Source organism: Ruditapes philippinarum, unplaced genomic scaffold (genome assembly GCF_026571515.1).
Source record: "Ruditapes philippinarum isolate M1 unplaced genomic scaffold, ASM2657151v2 ctg2601_1_1_1_1, whole genome shotgun sequence".
Lineage (NCBI taxonomy): Eukaryota > Metazoa > Mollusca > Bivalvia > Venerida > Veneridae > Ruditapes > Ruditapes philippinarum.
This window is the reverse complement of record NW_026861565.1, coordinates 10,957-29,921: the sequence shown is the minus strand read 5'-3', so window position 1 is coordinate 29,921 and position 18,965 is coordinate 10,957. Positions and strand designations below refer to the sequence as shown.

At 33.9% G+C, this 18,965-nt stretch overlaps 1 protein-coding gene across 1 annotated transcript; it reads left to right on the top strand.

The window, feature by feature from the left end:
* Positions 1–786: 786 nt before the first annotated feature.
* On the top strand, positions 787–17,358 carry LOC132716181 (protocadherin Fat 1-like). The gene is made up of 11 exons (XM_060699388.1): positions 787–977; positions 2,684–2,866; positions 3,843–4,004; positions 4,388–4,543; positions 6,409–6,531; positions 7,508–7,684; positions 8,488–8,684; positions 11,308–12,092; positions 12,499–12,657; positions 14,147–14,304; positions 15,814–17,358. Exons 1-11 carry the CDS (start codon positions 932–934, stop codon positions 15,876–15,878), a joined length of 2,211 nt encoding a protein of 736 aa, XP_060555371.1. The 5' UTR covers positions 787–931; the 3' UTR covers positions 15,879–17,358.
* The last annotated feature ends 1,607 nt before the right edge of the window (positions 17,359–18,965 follow it).

The window sequence follows — 18,965 nt, the reverse complement described above, 5'->3', positions numbered from 1 at the left end:
AGGCGTAAAATGAAGCAAACAAACAAAACTTGAATAAATGTAAACATATACTATAATTCTATCCATTCGAATTGGAGGTCAGTTCTCTTAAGCTGGCCACAAAGAGAGCTTAACTTGCTGACATTAACGAAATTTGCCAATGTAACCAGTGCAGACAAGATCAGCGCACAGCAATAACAGCGTCGTACTATTTAATTTTAAATGATGATGTTTTTCAATTGTAATATGACAGGCCATTTAAATACTGTTAGGGCTAGTTTATAAACGTACTAAAAGTTGAATGGAATATTTTATAGATGGAAAAGATTTAAATTGCCTCACTATTGATACATTTTCAGACACTGTAATGAGCGAACCATTCACTCGGTACAGTTTAGATTATTTAAGGCAAGGTTACTGCCCTTGAATTAGTCTCGATTGAATCCTTTATATATTTATATATATAATGATTTACATATAAACATAAGATAATGACATACAAATCACGTGTTCATCTCCTTCCCAAAAAAAGTAAAGGTTAATAGTCAATAAATTTCAATACTTTTATTAAATCGCCCATTACATTGTAGTAGAGTAATTGTGTCACTTTATTTTCCAACGGCATATGCATTTACAATAGTATTATATCTGAAATAAGATTTGGTCAGATATTTAAAAAGAATAACGTAACTAAAATAAAGTAAAAATAAACTTCTATTGTTTAATATTATCTAAGCCTATAGATCAGTGAAATATAAAGAGATTATAATAGACCAATTGTCTTTTCGCTTACTGCGCCAATGACTCCGGTGAATTGCGATACGATTTTAAAACTGAAGAAAAAATGTCACATATAATTTTTTCAGACCTGATTTTATTTAACTTAATGTGTTATCAAAAAGTGAATAGAGTACTTTGAAATGCTGTACGCTACTCTAAGAATATATATGAAATGTTATGTTTAATACTTGGATTCTTTTTGAGTCTTTTTGTACCAGGTATGTTCTATTTTATTGTATAATTCAAATCATTTTTTTATTGTGTTATTTATAGAAATCATGATCACACGCAATTTAGACAAATAGTCGATAGAAAATAAATTAAATAGGGTAATTTAAGGTAATAAGATGGATAGATGGAATGTAAGAATTTTGATAAGTCAGTGTATAAAGCTATATATCTGCTACAAAAATTATTATTTGTATTTAAAAAAAAAAGATTTTATCTTAAATGCTTGTATGAAATGTATATGGTAGTGCATTTCATATTAAAAGTGTATGGCGCATGCACATAATCATTGCTTAACGAAAAAAAACCTTAATAATAATAATAATAATAATATCATCTTTATTTAAAGAATGTTACACATTAAGAACATACAATAACAATCATATATATCTTATTTCCAATGTGGCCTTCTGAAATAGAAAACAACAAAAACAACAACAACAGGACATGCATAGGTAGAAAAATGAATGTATAATATGTAATTTTTAGAATAAAACAATTCATATACTTTCGACAGACACTCAACAATTTGTTTAAACATATACGTATATTGCATCATTCGTTCGTTCGTTCATTCGTTCGTTCATATATTTATTCATTCATTCATTCACTCACTCATTCATTCATATGAACATCAAGATATGCTTATTTATATTTATATTTATTTATTCTTAAATATAACTAAAAAAATATTTTGTTCCGAACATTTTATTCTGTGTAAGTACAATATTCATGTGCTTCAAATAGCAGAAATATTCTTTATTACAACCCTTTCAAGACTCAACCATTAGATTATGTAACCGGTATAATATTACTTTAACTAAATTTTATAAAATATATTCATAAGATTGCTGATGTTAATATAATGGATTTGACCTGCTTCGAATTTGGAATTTGGAACAGTCGACTCGCGGTCCAAGGGATTTCATTAAAAAAAAGAGAAAAAAAAGAAGAAAAACCTTCAAACAATATCGAGTTAGGTCAGTCTGTGCGGAGATGGATTTTGACCTGGTATTAAACTGATTAAACTGGTGGTAAAGGCTAGTTGTTTCCGTTCCCTGCAGATTAAGTTTGTCAACTTTTTACAGAATTTTACTCATCTACATGCAGATTAAGAATGAAGTATTTTGTCAACTTTTTACAGAAATTTACTCATCTACATGCAGATTAAGAATTAAGTATTTTGTCAACTTTTTACAGAAATTTACTCATCTACATGCAGATTAAGAATGAAGTATTTTGTCAACTTTTTACAGAAATTTACTCATCTACATTATCATGATATATATTTTATTACAAGACAAAGTCTTATAGATACTGTATGTTAATGTTTGACATTTATTGTACTTATTTTATGATTTGTTTTGTACCCTAACTTCGCCTTATATCTTAAAAGGACATGTCAATCTTTCAATCCGAACATAACTATTTGTCCTTTTAGGGGAAAAAAAATCATAATTTGTTCTGACTGAATAGCGAATAGTGCAGACCATGATCAGTCGCCGTAGAAGTGCATTTATACAGCAATATTGTCCTATATAAAAGGCAGCATTGGTTATTTTGGTGTCAAACTCCGCGCACCAGTTACGCTGTGGGTAAAGAATCGATCATGGAACCTTGTTTTTCACAAGAATACCATTAGTATAGCTAGAAAGAAGAACATACATCTATAAATGAATAAATATTATATATTCAGGTGAATGCGCCGGGGTCATAGAGATTGGAGACTTGCCGGCATCTGTATCGGTCTTTGAAGATACTTCCGGTGGCGAGCTGTTGTACAGTGTGACGTATTATCAGAGCCCTAGCATTACAACTGTCACATGCTTTTTCAATCCGGCACAAACAAAATTTACAATACCAGCAGGGGCTGGCGGGGGTAAGATCGTTTCTTATTAATTTGCATAGTAAAAATATTTGAGCCGCGTCACGACAAAACCAACATAGTGGGTTTGCGACCAGCATGGATCCAGACCAGCCTGCGCATTCGTGCAGTCTGATCAGGATCCATGCTGTTCACTATCAGTTTCTCTACTTGTTATAGAGTTCGTATAAGCGAACAGCATGGATCCTGATCAGACTGCGCGTTCCATGCTGGTCGCAAACCCACTATGTTGGTTTTGTCGTGACACAGCTCATTTAAGCTTAACTTTGAATAGATTTATATTGGACCAATTTTATAAAGAAAGGTACAGTGACGGTAGAAAACTCATAAGCTCAACAGATATTATAATTGTTATGTGTTGTAAATTTTGTTCCAATTTTTATCAAATTCTAGTGTATATCACGGTGGAGAATCACGCCGTTCGTTAACCAAACAAACAAGATGGCGGATGCAGCCAAAAAAATAGGGTTTTCCCTTTTTTCTCTGAAATTCGTGATGTTCTAATGTAAAGGTACATATAACAACCTTCTCCACAATTTTCCTGGCACACAGGATTTTATTTCATGATGTTTCGTCCCGTACCTCATCTGAAATGCGCGTCACCAGATTCGAAGAGAAAAAGCCGTACGTTACCACGATCAAACCGGTGGAAAATTCTCTCGCTTCGAATCTGGTGACGCGCATTTTAGATGAAGTACGGGACGAAACATCATGAAATAAAATCCTGTGTGCCAGGAAAATTATGGAGAAGGTTGTTATATGTACCTATACTTTAGAACATCACGAATTTCAGAGAAAAAAGAGAAAAACATACTTTTTGGCTGCATCCGCCATCTTGTTTGTTTGGGTAACGAACGGCGTGATTCTTCCCCTTGTATAACGAGTCTAATTTTCTAAAATTTGCTGCGCTTGTTAATCAAATATACCTTGTTAAATAATTACACTTGTATGATTTACAAAATACCTGTAGGTCAATACTTGGTTAAGGTTGCATTATCTCCTGGTTTTGATCATGCTACCACACCGACATATACCGTCACAGTACGATGCGAAGAAGGAACCGTGTCGGCGGATGCAACTGTCACTGTCAATCTTATACAAAATGTTGCACCGACGATATTAAACGATCACAGTACGTATATTATAAGTACATTATGATGTATAATAATAAACAAAACAAATATTCTGCAAATACTTCTCCGTAATTTCTCCGTAATGTAAGAATCTCATCAAGAACCATGTATTCAATTAGATCGTTCCTCAAAAACTCAAAAAAGTAACGTTTTTTTTTAAGAACGCATTTCTGTTTAAAGCATGCACATGGTGGTAAAAAAGCAATCTCATTGTTCATAACAAATTACATGGGTAAATTATTACATAGTAAAGCGATTGCCAATTGTCACTTTGTTTAATTTTTAAAAAAAAAATATGCTATTAAATACTTTTATCAGTGATCAAATTATTAGTATATAATTAAACTATATATTTAATGAATAACTGTCTATGAATTTACAGCAACTGTAGATCTGTCAGCAAAGACGATAAAAGCTGGAATGAATATATTCACATTGAGTTACACGGACCCCGACACGCCGTCTCCTCTACCGAACCAGGCTATTGACAGCATCACACCAGCAGAACCGGAAAGCAATTTTTTCACCTTCTCAAATGGTAAGTGAAGTAAAACTTTAGTTATTAGAACAAGCGATCTGATTGGTCAGAGGCAGTTACCAATATGTCTGAATTAAGAAATAAGAAATATCCCGTACAGTGATTTTTATTTAAAATCACTTTGAGGTTCGGATGCGAGGTATATCACGAGGGCGTAGTTCGAGTGATATAATGCTGCGCATCCAATTGACAATTTTTCCTAGAATGCAGACGTTATGTGGCGGCATCCAGCCTTTTTGCTGGAGGAAATGCAACACATGTACGCTTTGTATGTGACGTTTTGTAGAACTGAAGTTTTGCGGCAGTACAATGCATGTTTAAGTAATGGTGTTTTGTTACTTAAAAAGGCAATTTCGAAGGAATTGTCATCAGTGGTCCTGTATTTATTAATGTAACTTATAATTGTATAATTGTAATTTTATTTGTAATAGTCATTTTCTTATGAAAAAATAGCCATATCTTAATATGTATGCGCTAGATTTCAATATGTCTCGACTTGGTTGTGTATTTCAATAATGAAATATTAAAATCAATTTACACCAAATGCATTTACATTTTTATTCACTTAACTGTTTTTTTTTAACAAGAAAAAAACCATTTTGTTCTCAGAAGAACCTTTTCAGTTAGTTTTTACTATAAATCGTGACAGAAGTCTGATGAGGACAAAGTGAATCTTAAAGGTCATAACTATACACAGATTTGTTATTCAATTATGACATTTTGTAAAAAATGTTTTAATATCTATAATAAGTTGCCTTTTCAATGTCCAACATTTGTACTTCATAATTAAAATAAATTCTGATTTCCTAAAGTTATTTCTTCATATAGATCTGACTGCCGCCTTTATTGTGATTCTGATTTCACGAAAGACTGCTTTTAGCCATGCAATCAATCCGTTATTTACATAATTACAGGCATTAGACGAAGTATAAAAATTTCGCTGACCGGTGAAGTTAAAGAATTGTTTATTTTTTGTTAGAAAAAAAATGTTTGAAGTAATTTGAAACAAATAAACTGGATATAATAGACTCAATTTTTAATGGGCAAAAATGTTTTGCCAGTCCTGGAAGCTATATATATATAAGGACATAGCCATATTAGTTCTCGAAATCGTGAAAATGACCTTTTCGGTATTGGATTTCCAGCGGTTCAAATTAGAAACCGTATCCTTTTCAAAATATCAAAAGCTCGTCGATGATTGACTGTTTGAAAGGTTACGAGATGATGACCTCATATTGGTGCCCGCCAGATCCTAATGCGTAGCGTTAAATTTAAATTGATAGGATGTTAATGCATGTAGTTATTCTTTGAAATGTTCTTGTAGGATACATGCACATCTGACAATACGATTGCAAATTAAATCGATAACAATTTAAATTATGTTTATTCCTTATCTAATTGGATTAAATTAATTTGTATGCATACTATATACACTTGAATTATCTACGATAAATGAGGTTCATTTAGTCCGTTAAGGCACAGTATGCAGCTTTTGCTATGAGCAAGGACCCCTGACATGTCATCAGTAATGCCCTCAAAGGTTTAATTCTGAAGCACAAAGTAGATATGAATTTTGAAACAAATGAAGGTCACTTAAAGTCGGTCTATGAGAACCTAAATGTACGGTAATATGTTTCTTGTATAAAGGATCATTATTAATTTTATACGTGTACGTATGTAAAATATATATCATTTGATATAAGAAATACTTTATTTACTACTGTTAAACATCATTAGCTTTGTATAAAATTTGCCAAAGTCTCCACAGAATACATAATTTTAAGGCTTCTATATAATTCTATAAAGTGTTATCAAACAGGGGGATAGTCGGGACACCAATCCAACGTTTATTTTTATTGTTGTAGATATGTTGAAAATTCACTACAACCTTATTGACTATGATGACGAAGCCCAGTATGTTGTTCAGGTTAAAGTAGCCGACGAGAAGTCAGCCAGTAGCACTGTGACAGTAACCGTTAACATAAACGGTAATGTACTAGTATTTGTAGAACAACATGTTGACTTTTCACACAAATGTGAATGCGTGTTGTCGTGTGTGGTGATCATTTTTTAAGCTAAGTACCGCCAAAGCCAGTTGTTGCACTCATGTACTGACTCAATCGAACCGAGTGTGCAATTTTTATGTAAATCTGTTGCGATTAGTGCCTTCTTTCAGATTTGTAGTTTACACTCTGGGTCACGACAGAAAGCCGCTTTGAATTCACCAGAACCCAGTTCAGCCACCGTACCATTCTTTGGCAAGCTGTTAAGCAGTTTACTTAACTTTCGCATTGAATTGATAATTACTTATGTAAAGCCGAACCAGAAGTACTGAGCAAATGACCGTGGAACTATTTCACGATTAACAACAAAGAAAATAACATGTACATTCCGGGAATCGAACCTAATGCTTTGATATCTTACAGTTATAATTGACGCTAAGTACTACATGTGTATTTCATATCTTTTTAACTAGTTTTAAAGCTAACAAACACAATAAATTACCCAATAAAATACGCTTTCATTTGGTACTACCCTCAAAGTGTACAATGTACATGTACCATTGTTCGCTAACCTGCTTACCCCCCCCCCCACACACACACAAATAAAGAAGAAGAAGAAAGAAAAAGAATTTTTTTATATTAATAGTGTCAGATTATCATTAAGACTACTAAAAGTAGGACTTAATTGACATTTCTTTTAACTTTTTATTTTGGTTACAGCGGGGAATTAGGGGAAGATGGTACACTTTGATGGTAGCGTGGAATCCCTAAGTTAAAGATATGGCACTATGTTTGTTGATCTTAATCTCACTCAGCCATTCTAAACGACAACTATATGTAATACATTCGCCATCTTTGGACTACTTTTTACTTGTTTTCGCAACCTGAAAATATCGTGTGGCTTTAAAATATTGCAATTTAATGAAACAATATTAAAAACTTTAGAAATATCTTTGAACAGATCGAAATACTGCGCCTGAATTCGCGGATGGGGTGAGTCCTGACCATAGTATTACTTTACCGGAATTCACGTCGGGAAGGCTTTTAGTGCATGATATCGATACATACGATGCCGAAGGAGATACTGTCAAAATGACCGAGACAACCACTAATGGCGCCTTTGAACTGGTACCAGCGAGTAAGTGTGTTAATATGGATATTACCTTTTAAATCAGACATGGAATGATAGTGCCAATAAATGCAATAGTTAATATATGCACTAATTGTTAAGCCCTTGAAGCATTTTCGATTACTATATTATAAGACATTGAAACATTTTCTACTGGAATTTGACACAGACACTTAGGGTTTGGAGCTCAAAACGCCTATAAGTATTATTATAGATGTTGAAATATAATTTTTTTTTCAAAACGGCTTATATTAAGTTTTATATATATATATATATATATATATGATCAGGACATGTGCTGGGATTGACAAATATGCATTTTATTTGGATTTTAAAGGCGTTTTGAGCTCCAAACCCCAAGTGTCTGTGGAATTTGATGCGTAGGCTATGTATGAAGAAAGTTAATTGTTGCAGCGGCGCCCTTTATTTGTCAGTTTGTACTGTGCAGACTGCTGACTCCAAAACGATAACATTAAGACAGAAGACGTCATATACAATGAATATTGTGACAGTGGGGCTGCAAAAGTTCTTGACTGAGACCCCCCCCCGGCCACCATGACAAGTACAATGTACTGAGGCATTATTTGAAATTCTAATGCTTCTCAAATATTAAACAAATTGGCAAAGATATTTGCTTTGCTTAATTGCTTCTCTGTATCAAGTACAGCATTACAACTCTCTTAATTTTACTATTTGATTTTATAACTAGATCTATGTCACTAACAGCATTCCCTTGGCGTTTTTTAATCTATGGAAGTTTTATAATTACATTGTACTTGTACTTTATCAATGTTTATCTTTTACTTCAACAGCCGGGGAAATATTCCTCCTAGGTGACCAAACGTTAGACTACGAGATAGCTACCGAATACATAATTGAAGTGGAAATCCAGGACTATATCGATGTACAGACAACATCAACTTTTACATTGACAGTCAGCGTTAGTAACATAAATGAACAACCTACGTTCACAGGGACGCCAACGCCCGTGACGATAGAAGAAAGCGCGGTTTGTATGCTTTTTCTTTTGACGTTTGAAACTACATGCAAATATTTCCGTACGATGCAGAAAGAGATGGTGTTTTGTCTGTTTACATGTTAGATTTGATTGTTTTGTTGCTGTAAAAATGCAATGCTAGTTCCTTAGTTACAATGCTTAATCACGCCTGGTACCGCTTTCGGAGGTATACGGTTAATTGCTCTATCACTACTTCCGAGCTTGTGCATGTCGCTAAATTCAGATGTCATCAAATGTAAAAGGGTTGTCATTTTTCATATATTTTGTAAACTCTACACCAAAATCGAAATTCGGAGAATGCTATGGCATGTAGATTTGATTAACATTTCCAGAAAACGTACAGTTGTCATGATTGTGTTTGAAATATATTTGTGGCGGCGTTTCCCATTTACCGAATTTAGCGATGAAATGGTCCGGTTTTCATCATGAAACAGGTTATTTTTCCTCCAATTTTCATCTTAATGGCGATTCAGATTAAAAACAAATACCAATGTTAAGTAGATATATGGTCTAGAAATCAATTAAAATTGAAATTAGATCAAAACATCAGTTATTAAAGAAAATATACGATATTTATTCTGGGAGACAGCTCTGTCGTGAAGGAGAAGGTTATGTCGCCAAGGAGATGGCTGAACAACCCTTCTGGCCAAATTTCAGGATATTTGGACTGAAACAGAGTGTTTTTCCATATTAGACACCTATGGGCCCTCGGGCGGGGCCATTTTTTAGTTTATTATAATTTAATAAATTTATATGTCCACTAACCGAGTTGTTGAAAGTTTGTCTCTAGTGTCAAAAATGGACCCAACCCGAGGGCCCATAGGTTTCCAAATATGGAAGAACGCCCCAGTTTTAGTCCAAACATCTTGATATTTGGTTTTAGTGGTTTCTAGAGCAGTTTCAAATATGGGTCATTTGAAGTCGAAAACTAGGTCACACAACCCAAATATGGAAAAACCTTCCTAACACTCTAAAGAGGCTATTGTTTTGGTATTAATTTCATAGATAATATTAATCAAAAATGTTGTTAAAATGATTTCTTGCTCAAGTTCGAATATGGGTCATCTTGGATCAAAAAGTAGGTCATACAGTCCAAATATTGAAAATCCTCCTTAACACTTAGAGTATATCGTTTTGGTCCAAATATCCTGGAAATTGATCAGAAAGGTTGTTTGTATGATTTCTAGCTTAAGTTCAAATAAAGTTCATCTGTCATCTAAAACTAGCTTACACAGCCCAAATATGGGAGGACCTTGCTAACACTGTAAAGGATACTGTTAAAGTCCAAATATCCTGGAAAATAGTTATTTAGATGATTTCTAGCTTAGCTTTGAACATTGGCCATCCATGGTCAAAATCTATTTCACACATACCAAAAATGGAAAAACTTTGTTATCATTCTAGAGCTTAAATATTTAGCCAAAATATCCTGGAAATTGGTCAGAAAGGTTGTTTGTATGATTCTTGTTTATGGGTCATGTGAGGTCAGAAAGGTAACAGCACATAAAAAGGCATACATGGAAAAACCTTATTAACATTTGCAATATTTCAGCTATGGATATGAATTCCATGGTATCAGTTTAAGAGTATTGCATTATATCTCTGCCTTTCATTCATTGCAAACAATGTTAATTCAGAGTCTCAATAATCAGGTGAGCGATATGGGGGCTACCATAGCCCACTTGTTATCTTTTTAACCATATGTTCTTTTCCAAAGAGTTTTATATCTGCAATGATCAGACAGCAATTAGCATTTTTCATTACGCAGTTATCATTTAGCATTCAGCAATTAGCATGGCAAAATAGCTTTCCTTGGATACTTTATAAATATCAAATTGTATTTCAACACACTTTTACAATCTAATGTTAATACAGGGGTCCCATGGAGACTAAAGATTAACCTTTATATTTCACTGTGTTTATGGTTGTACTTAAGTAAAAGATCAAATTGAAGCCTGATATTTTGTAAATGTACACAATGTGACAAGTGAATGGATGACAGAGTTCTTTTTATATTTAAACATTGTCTAAATTTTTTTAACTGTATTTGTAACTAGTTTTAAAACCTTCAGCTTAATAAGGATATCTACAACTGTTTAGTCTAAGAATAAAGTTGCCATTAAAGAATTACAAAACTTTTGTAAAAAAATCAAAAGGCAAATTAAATACAGTTCGTAAAACAAAAACAAAAAAAAAACATTTGTTTTCAAATTGCCCTTGTTTAGACATTGCAGACATAATTTGCATACGGTTATTACTTCATACAGCAGCATTGGTTTACTGTATACAAAATTTATTTTAGTTGGATTGTCTGCTCAAAACTACCTTTTTGTGTTTTATCTTTAACCAATACACGATGAATTCCAATGACATTGTCAGAAAAAATGTTTTGAACAATGAGGGTAACAAAGGGACTCATAATTCTGATTTCTGCTTTTATATATTATTCGTAAGTTGTACTCGTTGCATGAATTATGATGACAACTTGATAAAACATGCCAAAATTTAGATGAATATTATTCATAATAATAATATTATCACCCATTGCACTGTATATTTTCAAGTCCTCTACATGTATAATTGCACTAAATGATGGTGTACTGCTTCATTTCAGAGCGGAACTGTTGTTGGTATACCGGATCAGTTATGTACCGACCCTGACAATGTACCACCAGATAGCATTACATATACGATACTCTTCAGCACGGAATCTGTATATTTCTCCATTGATCCTGCCACTGCCCAAATTACCCTCGCGTTAGACTACGACTACGATGACGTCAACCTTGCAAATGAAGTGAATCTCACAGTTCGTTGTTCTGATCTTGACGGTTTGAGTGACGATACAACTTACGCTATAACAATCACAGATATAAATGACAACAACCCAATCTGTACTCCATCAGTAACCAGTTTCTCATTGACATATGCGCAGACCGTCAATTCAACCCTTGTGAACGTGGACTGTTCGGATATAGACAGCACGGTTAACGCCGAGTTGGAATACAGCATCATAGGACTTAGTACCGGATACGGGAAAACCTTTTTTCAAGTTGATGCGAGCGGAAATGTTTCAGTATTCACCGAATTTACCATGGATTACAACACATCTTTTTATATAACCGTTCTTATCAATGATAAAGGAACGAACCCTGGATCTCTCTCGGCGACAGTGACGTTGACAGTGACTTACACAGAAAGACCGACCATAATGACGTACGAGAGGGTATCCGAATGTTTTCTGTGTACTACGTCAGCACTTACGTTGATTTCGGCAGCTGCATTAGTTGTGTTTATGTTCTTGATAGTTTGTATTGTTCTCACAGTGCTGAGATGTGTCTTTGACCATGAGAGGGAAAAGATTCATAAAACGTTGTCGAAAACTAAAAAGAAGTCGAGGTAAAGAAATCTTATTTCCACAAGATATCATTACGTCAAAATTAAAACAACTTCACATTTTTCATTTTGCAACTAATAACTTTCAGACATCCCAGAATCTAAGTAGACGCTAGTGTATGAATGAAATTATAGTATCGCTTTGTGCTTTTCAAAGTTTTACCATGTTTTATTACAATTGTTTCATAAAAAGGTGAACAAATAATTCCAGACCAGATACCAATTTAAATATATGTATTTCTTACAAAAATGTACCATTTTGAAAATAGAGAGAGAGATATTTTCCGACAATCAGATTGATAATTGTAAGTATCGCATTTACTGTTTGAAACTCTATGCGATGTTCTTATTTCCTTTTCTTCCTAGTTTTACTAAAAATTATAATTCACCAGACCCAGTTTCTTTGCAGCTGGCGATGGTGTGGTTGTCTGAGACCTGGTCAACTGAAAAAGAAGAAGAAAAGCAGGAAGGAAATAATGTTGGCCGAGAGAAGGGACCAGGAATATGTTCGAGCCAGGAACGAGTTGATTGGTTTACCTGATGGTCCAAGCAAAGATACATCGTTAAGGTATTTTGTGCTTTGTATTCACTATTAAAGACTATCATACTATCACGATTTTGTGAATGTTTCGTAGCAGGTGCTAAAATTATAAAAGTTTGGTGACTATAGATATACATTTTTTAAAGGAACTCCACTGAGGTTTATAAGCTTAAAAACATAACATTTTAATTTTTCACATAGATAAACATGAGCACTTTAAACAGAAATATAAATAAGAAATATACAAGAAATACATTGAAAATCGTAAGTTTCTGCTATTCTCAGTCCGATTTGATTGAAAAGCGTTTAAACGCTTTTCAATTTTGGGTCGTTTTTCACTATTATAATAATTATTCTGGAAAAACGGAGCGAGCTAATGATCTGAAATTTTGCACATAAGTTATTAGTATAGATCTACATCAAATGGAGTAGTAATCTCAAAAAAATATTTCCAGTCCCGTCATGTCAAAAAACCTCGATGGAGTCCCTTTAAAGTCGAATTCTAAGATTAAAACATTCGCTTTTTAACATTTTATTGACTATAACTACATATATACGTTCCTTAAAAAGTGACACAAAAAACGGCAAAGCCACTGACAGTAGATATTAGCTTAGGTTTGAAAAATAACAAAACGAATGAATTAGTCATCAATTCTTATAATAGGGAATAGATCTACATATAGTTAGCTTATAAATCTTGAACATAGAAGCGCTTCACGATTATTATTGGAAAAAAGCAAGGGTTGGGTTTGGGATCACTCCGTTATAATTTAAATAACTGGTCTGAGTTCCGAAATCATAACGCATAATATTTTACTTCTTCCATAGAACAGCTGGCGCACTTAAAACAGAAAGATATGCAAAAGATGATTCAAAATATACTCAGAAACAAATTGAAAAATGTATTTTGTGCTTTTCTTATTGCGATTTGAGTGAATAGATTTGAGTGAATAGCGTTGCATAACTTTTTCAAATTTGGATAATTTTTCACAAATAGAGTAATTATTCTTGATAAAGGGAGTGAGTGAATTATCTGAAAATTTGCACGCAAGTCATTGGTCTAGACCTACATCAAATGGAACATTAATCTCGAAAAATTATTTCCACTCCCGTCACTTCAGTGATGTCGCTAAGTATTTTAAATAAAAAGAAAGTCAACATGCATCGGGATTTCAAGGCTACAGACGTTGGTCTGATTTAAACCAAACAAAACATTGTATGAACTTACACAATATTTAGATAATAATTTGAGCCGTGTCATGACAAAACCAACATAATGCGTTTGCGACCAGCATGGATCCACACCAGCCTGCGCATCCGTGCAGTCTGATCAGGATCCTTGCTGTTCGCTATCAGTTTGTCTACTTGTTATAGGGTTTGTAAGCGATCAGCATGGATCCTGATCAAACTGCGCGGATGCGCAGGCTGGTCTGGATCCATGCTGGTCGCAAACGCATTATGTTGGTTTTGTCATGACACGTCTCGTATAGATAAACTTTTTTGTATATATTTCAAGCCAAGACAAGAGAAATACAGGCAGAGGGATTCAAACTCCAGCATACCTGGAGAGAGATAAAACCCCAGATATCTCTGCCACCCCTGTAAACAAGAAAGGTCTTACCGAACACCAGAAAGAGCAACTGGAAATGTTTCAAGAAATGAAAACTAAACAAGGCAAGTTTTATCGTGATGTTGGAGGAATAAATTTCAATTTTTTATAATGTTTGGATCACGAGTCGATAAAGATTTCTGCTATGATATTATATTGCATATCATATGTTTGTTTTTTGTTTTTAGCTCACCTGTCACAAAGTGACAGGGTGAGCTTTTGTGATCGCTTTTCGTCCGGCGTCCGTCCGTCGTCCGTCCGTCCGTAAAATTTTACTTTAAATGACATCTCCTCATAAACTAATAAGCCAATTTCATCCAAACTTCACAGGAACGTTCCTTTGGTGGTCAACTTTAAAAATTGTTCAAAGAATTTAATTCCATGCAGAGCTCTGGTTGCCATGGCAACCGAAAGAAAAAACTTAGAATATCTTCTTTTAAAAAACCGTAAGAGCTAGAGCTTAGATATTTGACATGCAACATCTTCTAGTGAGTGTCTACCAAGCTTGTTCAAATAAAAGCCTTGGGGTCAAAATTGGCCCCGCCCCAGGGGGTCATTGATTTTCCCTATATGCATATAGTAAAAACTTTAAAAATCTTCTTTTAAAGAACCCAAAGAGCTAGAGCTAAGATATTTAGCATGAAACATCTTCTAATGAGTGTCTACCAAGTTTGTTCAAATAAAAGCCCTGGGATCAAAATTGGCCCGGCCCCAGGGGGTCATTGATTTTCCCTATATGCATATAGTAAAAACATAAAAAATCTTCTTTCAAAGAACTCAAAGAGCTAGAGATAAGATATTTAGATGAAACATGTTCTAATGGGTGTCTACCAAGTATATTCAAATAAAAGCCCTGGGGTCAAAATTGGCCCCGCCCCAGGGGTCATTGATTTTCCTAAAATGTGTATAGCAAAAACTTAAAAATCTTCTTTGTAATAGCTAGAGTTTAAATATTAAGCATGAAACATCTTCTAGTAAGTGTCTATAAAGTTTGTTCAAACAAAAGCCCTGGGGTCAAAACTGGCCCCTCCCCAGGGGTGTCATTTATTAACTATATGTGTATAGTAAAAACTTAAAATATCTTCTTTTAAGAAACCCAATGAGCTAGAGCTTAGATGTTTAGCATGAAACATCTTATGGGTGTCTACCAAGTTTGTTTAAATAAAAGCCCTGGGGGTAAAATCGGCCCTGCCGGGGGTGCTATATACAGGTGAGCGACTTCAGGGCCATCATGGCCCTCTTGTTTAATAATCATGTTTAAAGGCCATCCCAAAAATGCTTTTATTTCTCACAAATTATTTTTTTTGGTGTCTTGTTATTGTTGACATATTTTCCTTTTCTAAAGAAGGAAAACGTATTCGTTTTTGAGACATGATTAATGTCTGTGATTAATGAAACTGTTTTGATTTATAACGATTGTCCTAAAAACCGAGCTAGCTGATCTGTTTTTGACGATAACCAATGACTTGGAGTTTCAACTTTTTCAATATTAAAACATCAGAATTATTTTCACCCAGTCTTGAATTTTTAAGCATTGTTAACGTTGCAATTGTATTTCTCGCTTTTGTTTCCAGGCCCGTCCACACCGAAGAAAGCACAGGGGTCCAGCGGTATGGTTTGGTCGTTTAACGGAAAATAGATTTTGAGAATATTTTCTTTCAGGGAAAATGGATTGCTTTTCCTTTGTATGCTACATGTAGACTTCTATTTTGAAATTTCAAGCGGGGCTTCTAGCTTCTTAGTATTATGTATGAGTAAGAAATATAAAAACATGACTGTTTAAAGCTGTACTGGCTACATTCATCTAAGAAGATACATTACCCATTCGAGATCGTATAAATCTCTGTCTGTCATCATATTCATAAATCTTTTCTGCTAACAACTGATGTTTAAAATTTGTTAACATTTAAAGGTACTCCACTGAGGTCAAACAGCCATAAGACGTTTTTGCATAGATAAATTGATGATAAAGAAATATACTCAATAGTTTAAATTTTTAGTACAATTTTAGCCCGGTTAGAGTGAAAAGCGTTGCATCGGCCATTTTGCACAATAAAAATGATTATTCTGGGAAAACATTTACAGGTGGTATATGGGAATGATCTGAAATTTTGCACACATGTTTTGAGCCCAGAAATACATCAAATGGTGCACAGTTCAAAGAAAAAATTCCTGTTTCTTTTTGTCAAAAAACCTCATTGGAGTTCCTTTAAAGATGCAAAATACAAATGTTGCGATGTGGCTATTTTATATGATGTTTTAACATGAAAGAGTGTGAATTTATTCTTGTATCAGTAACTCTTAAAGAAGTGAAAATGCAAGTATTTCATACGGTCCATAACCTATTGGATATATATATACATAATGGATGGACCCAGGTTTAGCCTTCCAAAGCTAAAGAGATATCAAAATACATGTTAAATAATTTAGCTACCAACATGATAACGCCTAGTCTCGTGTTCACTAGGATCAGGATCAAAATCAAATTAAAAAAGCTCAAATATTGTTTATCCTCGTAGATTAAATATTAAATATCAACTTGATAAAATTTGACTTGAAATGGCATGCTTATGAAATTTTAGAATAAATTTAATATTATTTTACAAGATATGGGTATTTTTCAGTTGATCCGAATATTGGTTTTGATCCAAAAATTGATCCTAATTTTGATTCGATTATTTTTCTATTTGTTTTGTTTATATTTATCAGTTTTATCCGAAATAAGGGTTGGTTATTTAATTTGCAAATCAGCAATTTCTATATTTTGTTTATGTAGATCTACCATTTAATTTTAACAAAATACGATCAGTTTTAATGTCGTAAAGCAGTGATATAAAATCAGGATCTTTTGATCTTTTCTTAAACACGGGGTGATAAGAGATATCTTTAGCATTTTTTTTTTGCAAATTTTAATCGTTCAAAAAAAGAGTTTTTTTATTTGATATTTATCATAATATAAATAAATCTAAACGCTGTCAGATTTTACTATTTTACTTTTACACTAAATGAAAATTGAAAAAAGAGTTTGTCCTTTTGTTTATTTATCTTGTTTGTATATTGTTTTATTTTGTGTATCTGTTTCAAGTATATTGTCAATAAAGAAATTTTATTAACTTTAACCCCAAACATCTAAATGTTTACCAATCGGCCGTTGCCGGTTTGGTCAGTCCCATGCATGTTTCACGCCGTACCGATTAAAAATAATGTGTCTTGGCTTTCAATAACTTATAAATGAATGTAGCAAATTAAAGAGTCGTGTTAATTGGAAATTTATAACCTGTTGTCAAAAAACCTGGAAAATATTTTGAAAACTCGCGCCCTCGGATTTCAACTGCATTGCGTCACTACATTAACAGACCAACTCTCATATAATATATACTTTTCACATAGACAGATCAGACAGAGCCAATGATGAACGGGAAAGTACTGCTAATTAAAGTAAGATACTGACTGCGTGGCAAAATAAGATAGTTAATGTCACACAGATAATCGAATGCATTATTACTTTATATACATGTATATGTACTTCTAAAAGCCGCGTAGAAAAGCTTCAGGCTTTAAAATAGTTTGAAGGACACTTTCTACAGGTTCCACCGACATGAACTCGTTTGACATCGCCTTTTCACTTTTGTTAACAAAAGCAAGTTATTTCTACTGGAAATATGTAAAGAGTAATGCTTGTGGTGCTGTTATATGTCGCAACGCCGCTAAATGTCGCACTTAACGCTAAATGTCGCAACTGCCGCTAAATGTCGCAAAATCATTTGCCGTTAAATGTCGCAATGTTAACGTTAAATGTCGCAAGATATAAATTCATGTTAAAATCATGATTAAAAGTAGTAGTATTTAAATTTAAAACGCTCTCATACTTATTTTTACTGTAATTGCCATTTAACAAAAAGTATCTTTGTTTTAATTGTTTTCTTTTATGAACCTAAATATCGAGGATTTGAGCTGCTATATAATGTAATATTGACGCTAGAAGCGTATTCTAGAAAGATACAATTGAAATTCAAGTCTCAATAGATAAGTATTTTTCTTTTGTCTCCCTTTTTCATTTATAACCCTGATTGACAACATCTTAAAAGTATTATGATATTGTCGCGATCAGAATTCGGTTTAAGTAATTTCATTGATTTGAAGACCTTTTTTTCTTGCTAGTACTAATAGTAATACAGTCATACTATGGCGGTTTAAGCTCCATTTACACAGTCCCGGTTTGGTGTCCCGGTTTGCCACGGTTTAGTCAACCATGATTAACCGTGGTAAACCGGCGTTGGGTCGTTGAAATTCCGTGAAGTAAAGAGACAAACCATGGTGAACCGGAACAAACTGAGAGATCACCACGGTTGTCTTCAACCGAGAGGAAGCCCAAATCCGTGTTCTATCGGCTTGGAACAGGGAATTGCCGGGAAACCACCGTATCTATACTGCATCCATACCGTGACAAATCGTAGTAAACTGGGATGCGTGTCAATCAATGTCCAAACGGCAAAGTCCCGGTGATGACACGATGTTGCTACGGTAAAACAGGCAGAGCTACGGTAGAGCCTGGGTACATTGAGGTCACTGGCAACAACGCTCCTGTTGGAGCCGGTAATGTCCCGGATATTGCAGACAAGTACGGTTATACAACGATGATATACGGTGGTGTAACGACCTCATGCCGATACAGGAAATTTAAAGAACAGGAATATATAAACTTGAAGTGCTACTTTGGATCATT

What these genes read in the sequence shown, in the direction of transcription:
- LOC132716181 (XM_060699388.1), top strand. Translation starts at nt 932, where the DNA reads ATGTTATGTTTAATACTTGGATTCTTTTTGAGTCTTTTTGTACCAG. An exon ending in AGCAAAGATACATCGTTAAG is followed by an intron (nt 12,658 to 14,146) that starts GTATTTTGTGCT and finishes ATATATTTCAAG; the next exon opens with CCAAGACAAGAGAAATACAG. An exon ending in AGAAATGAAAACTAAACAAG is followed by an intron (nt 14,305 to 15,813) that starts GCAAGTTTTATC and finishes TTTTGTTTCCAG; the next exon opens with GCCCGTCCACACCGAAGAAA.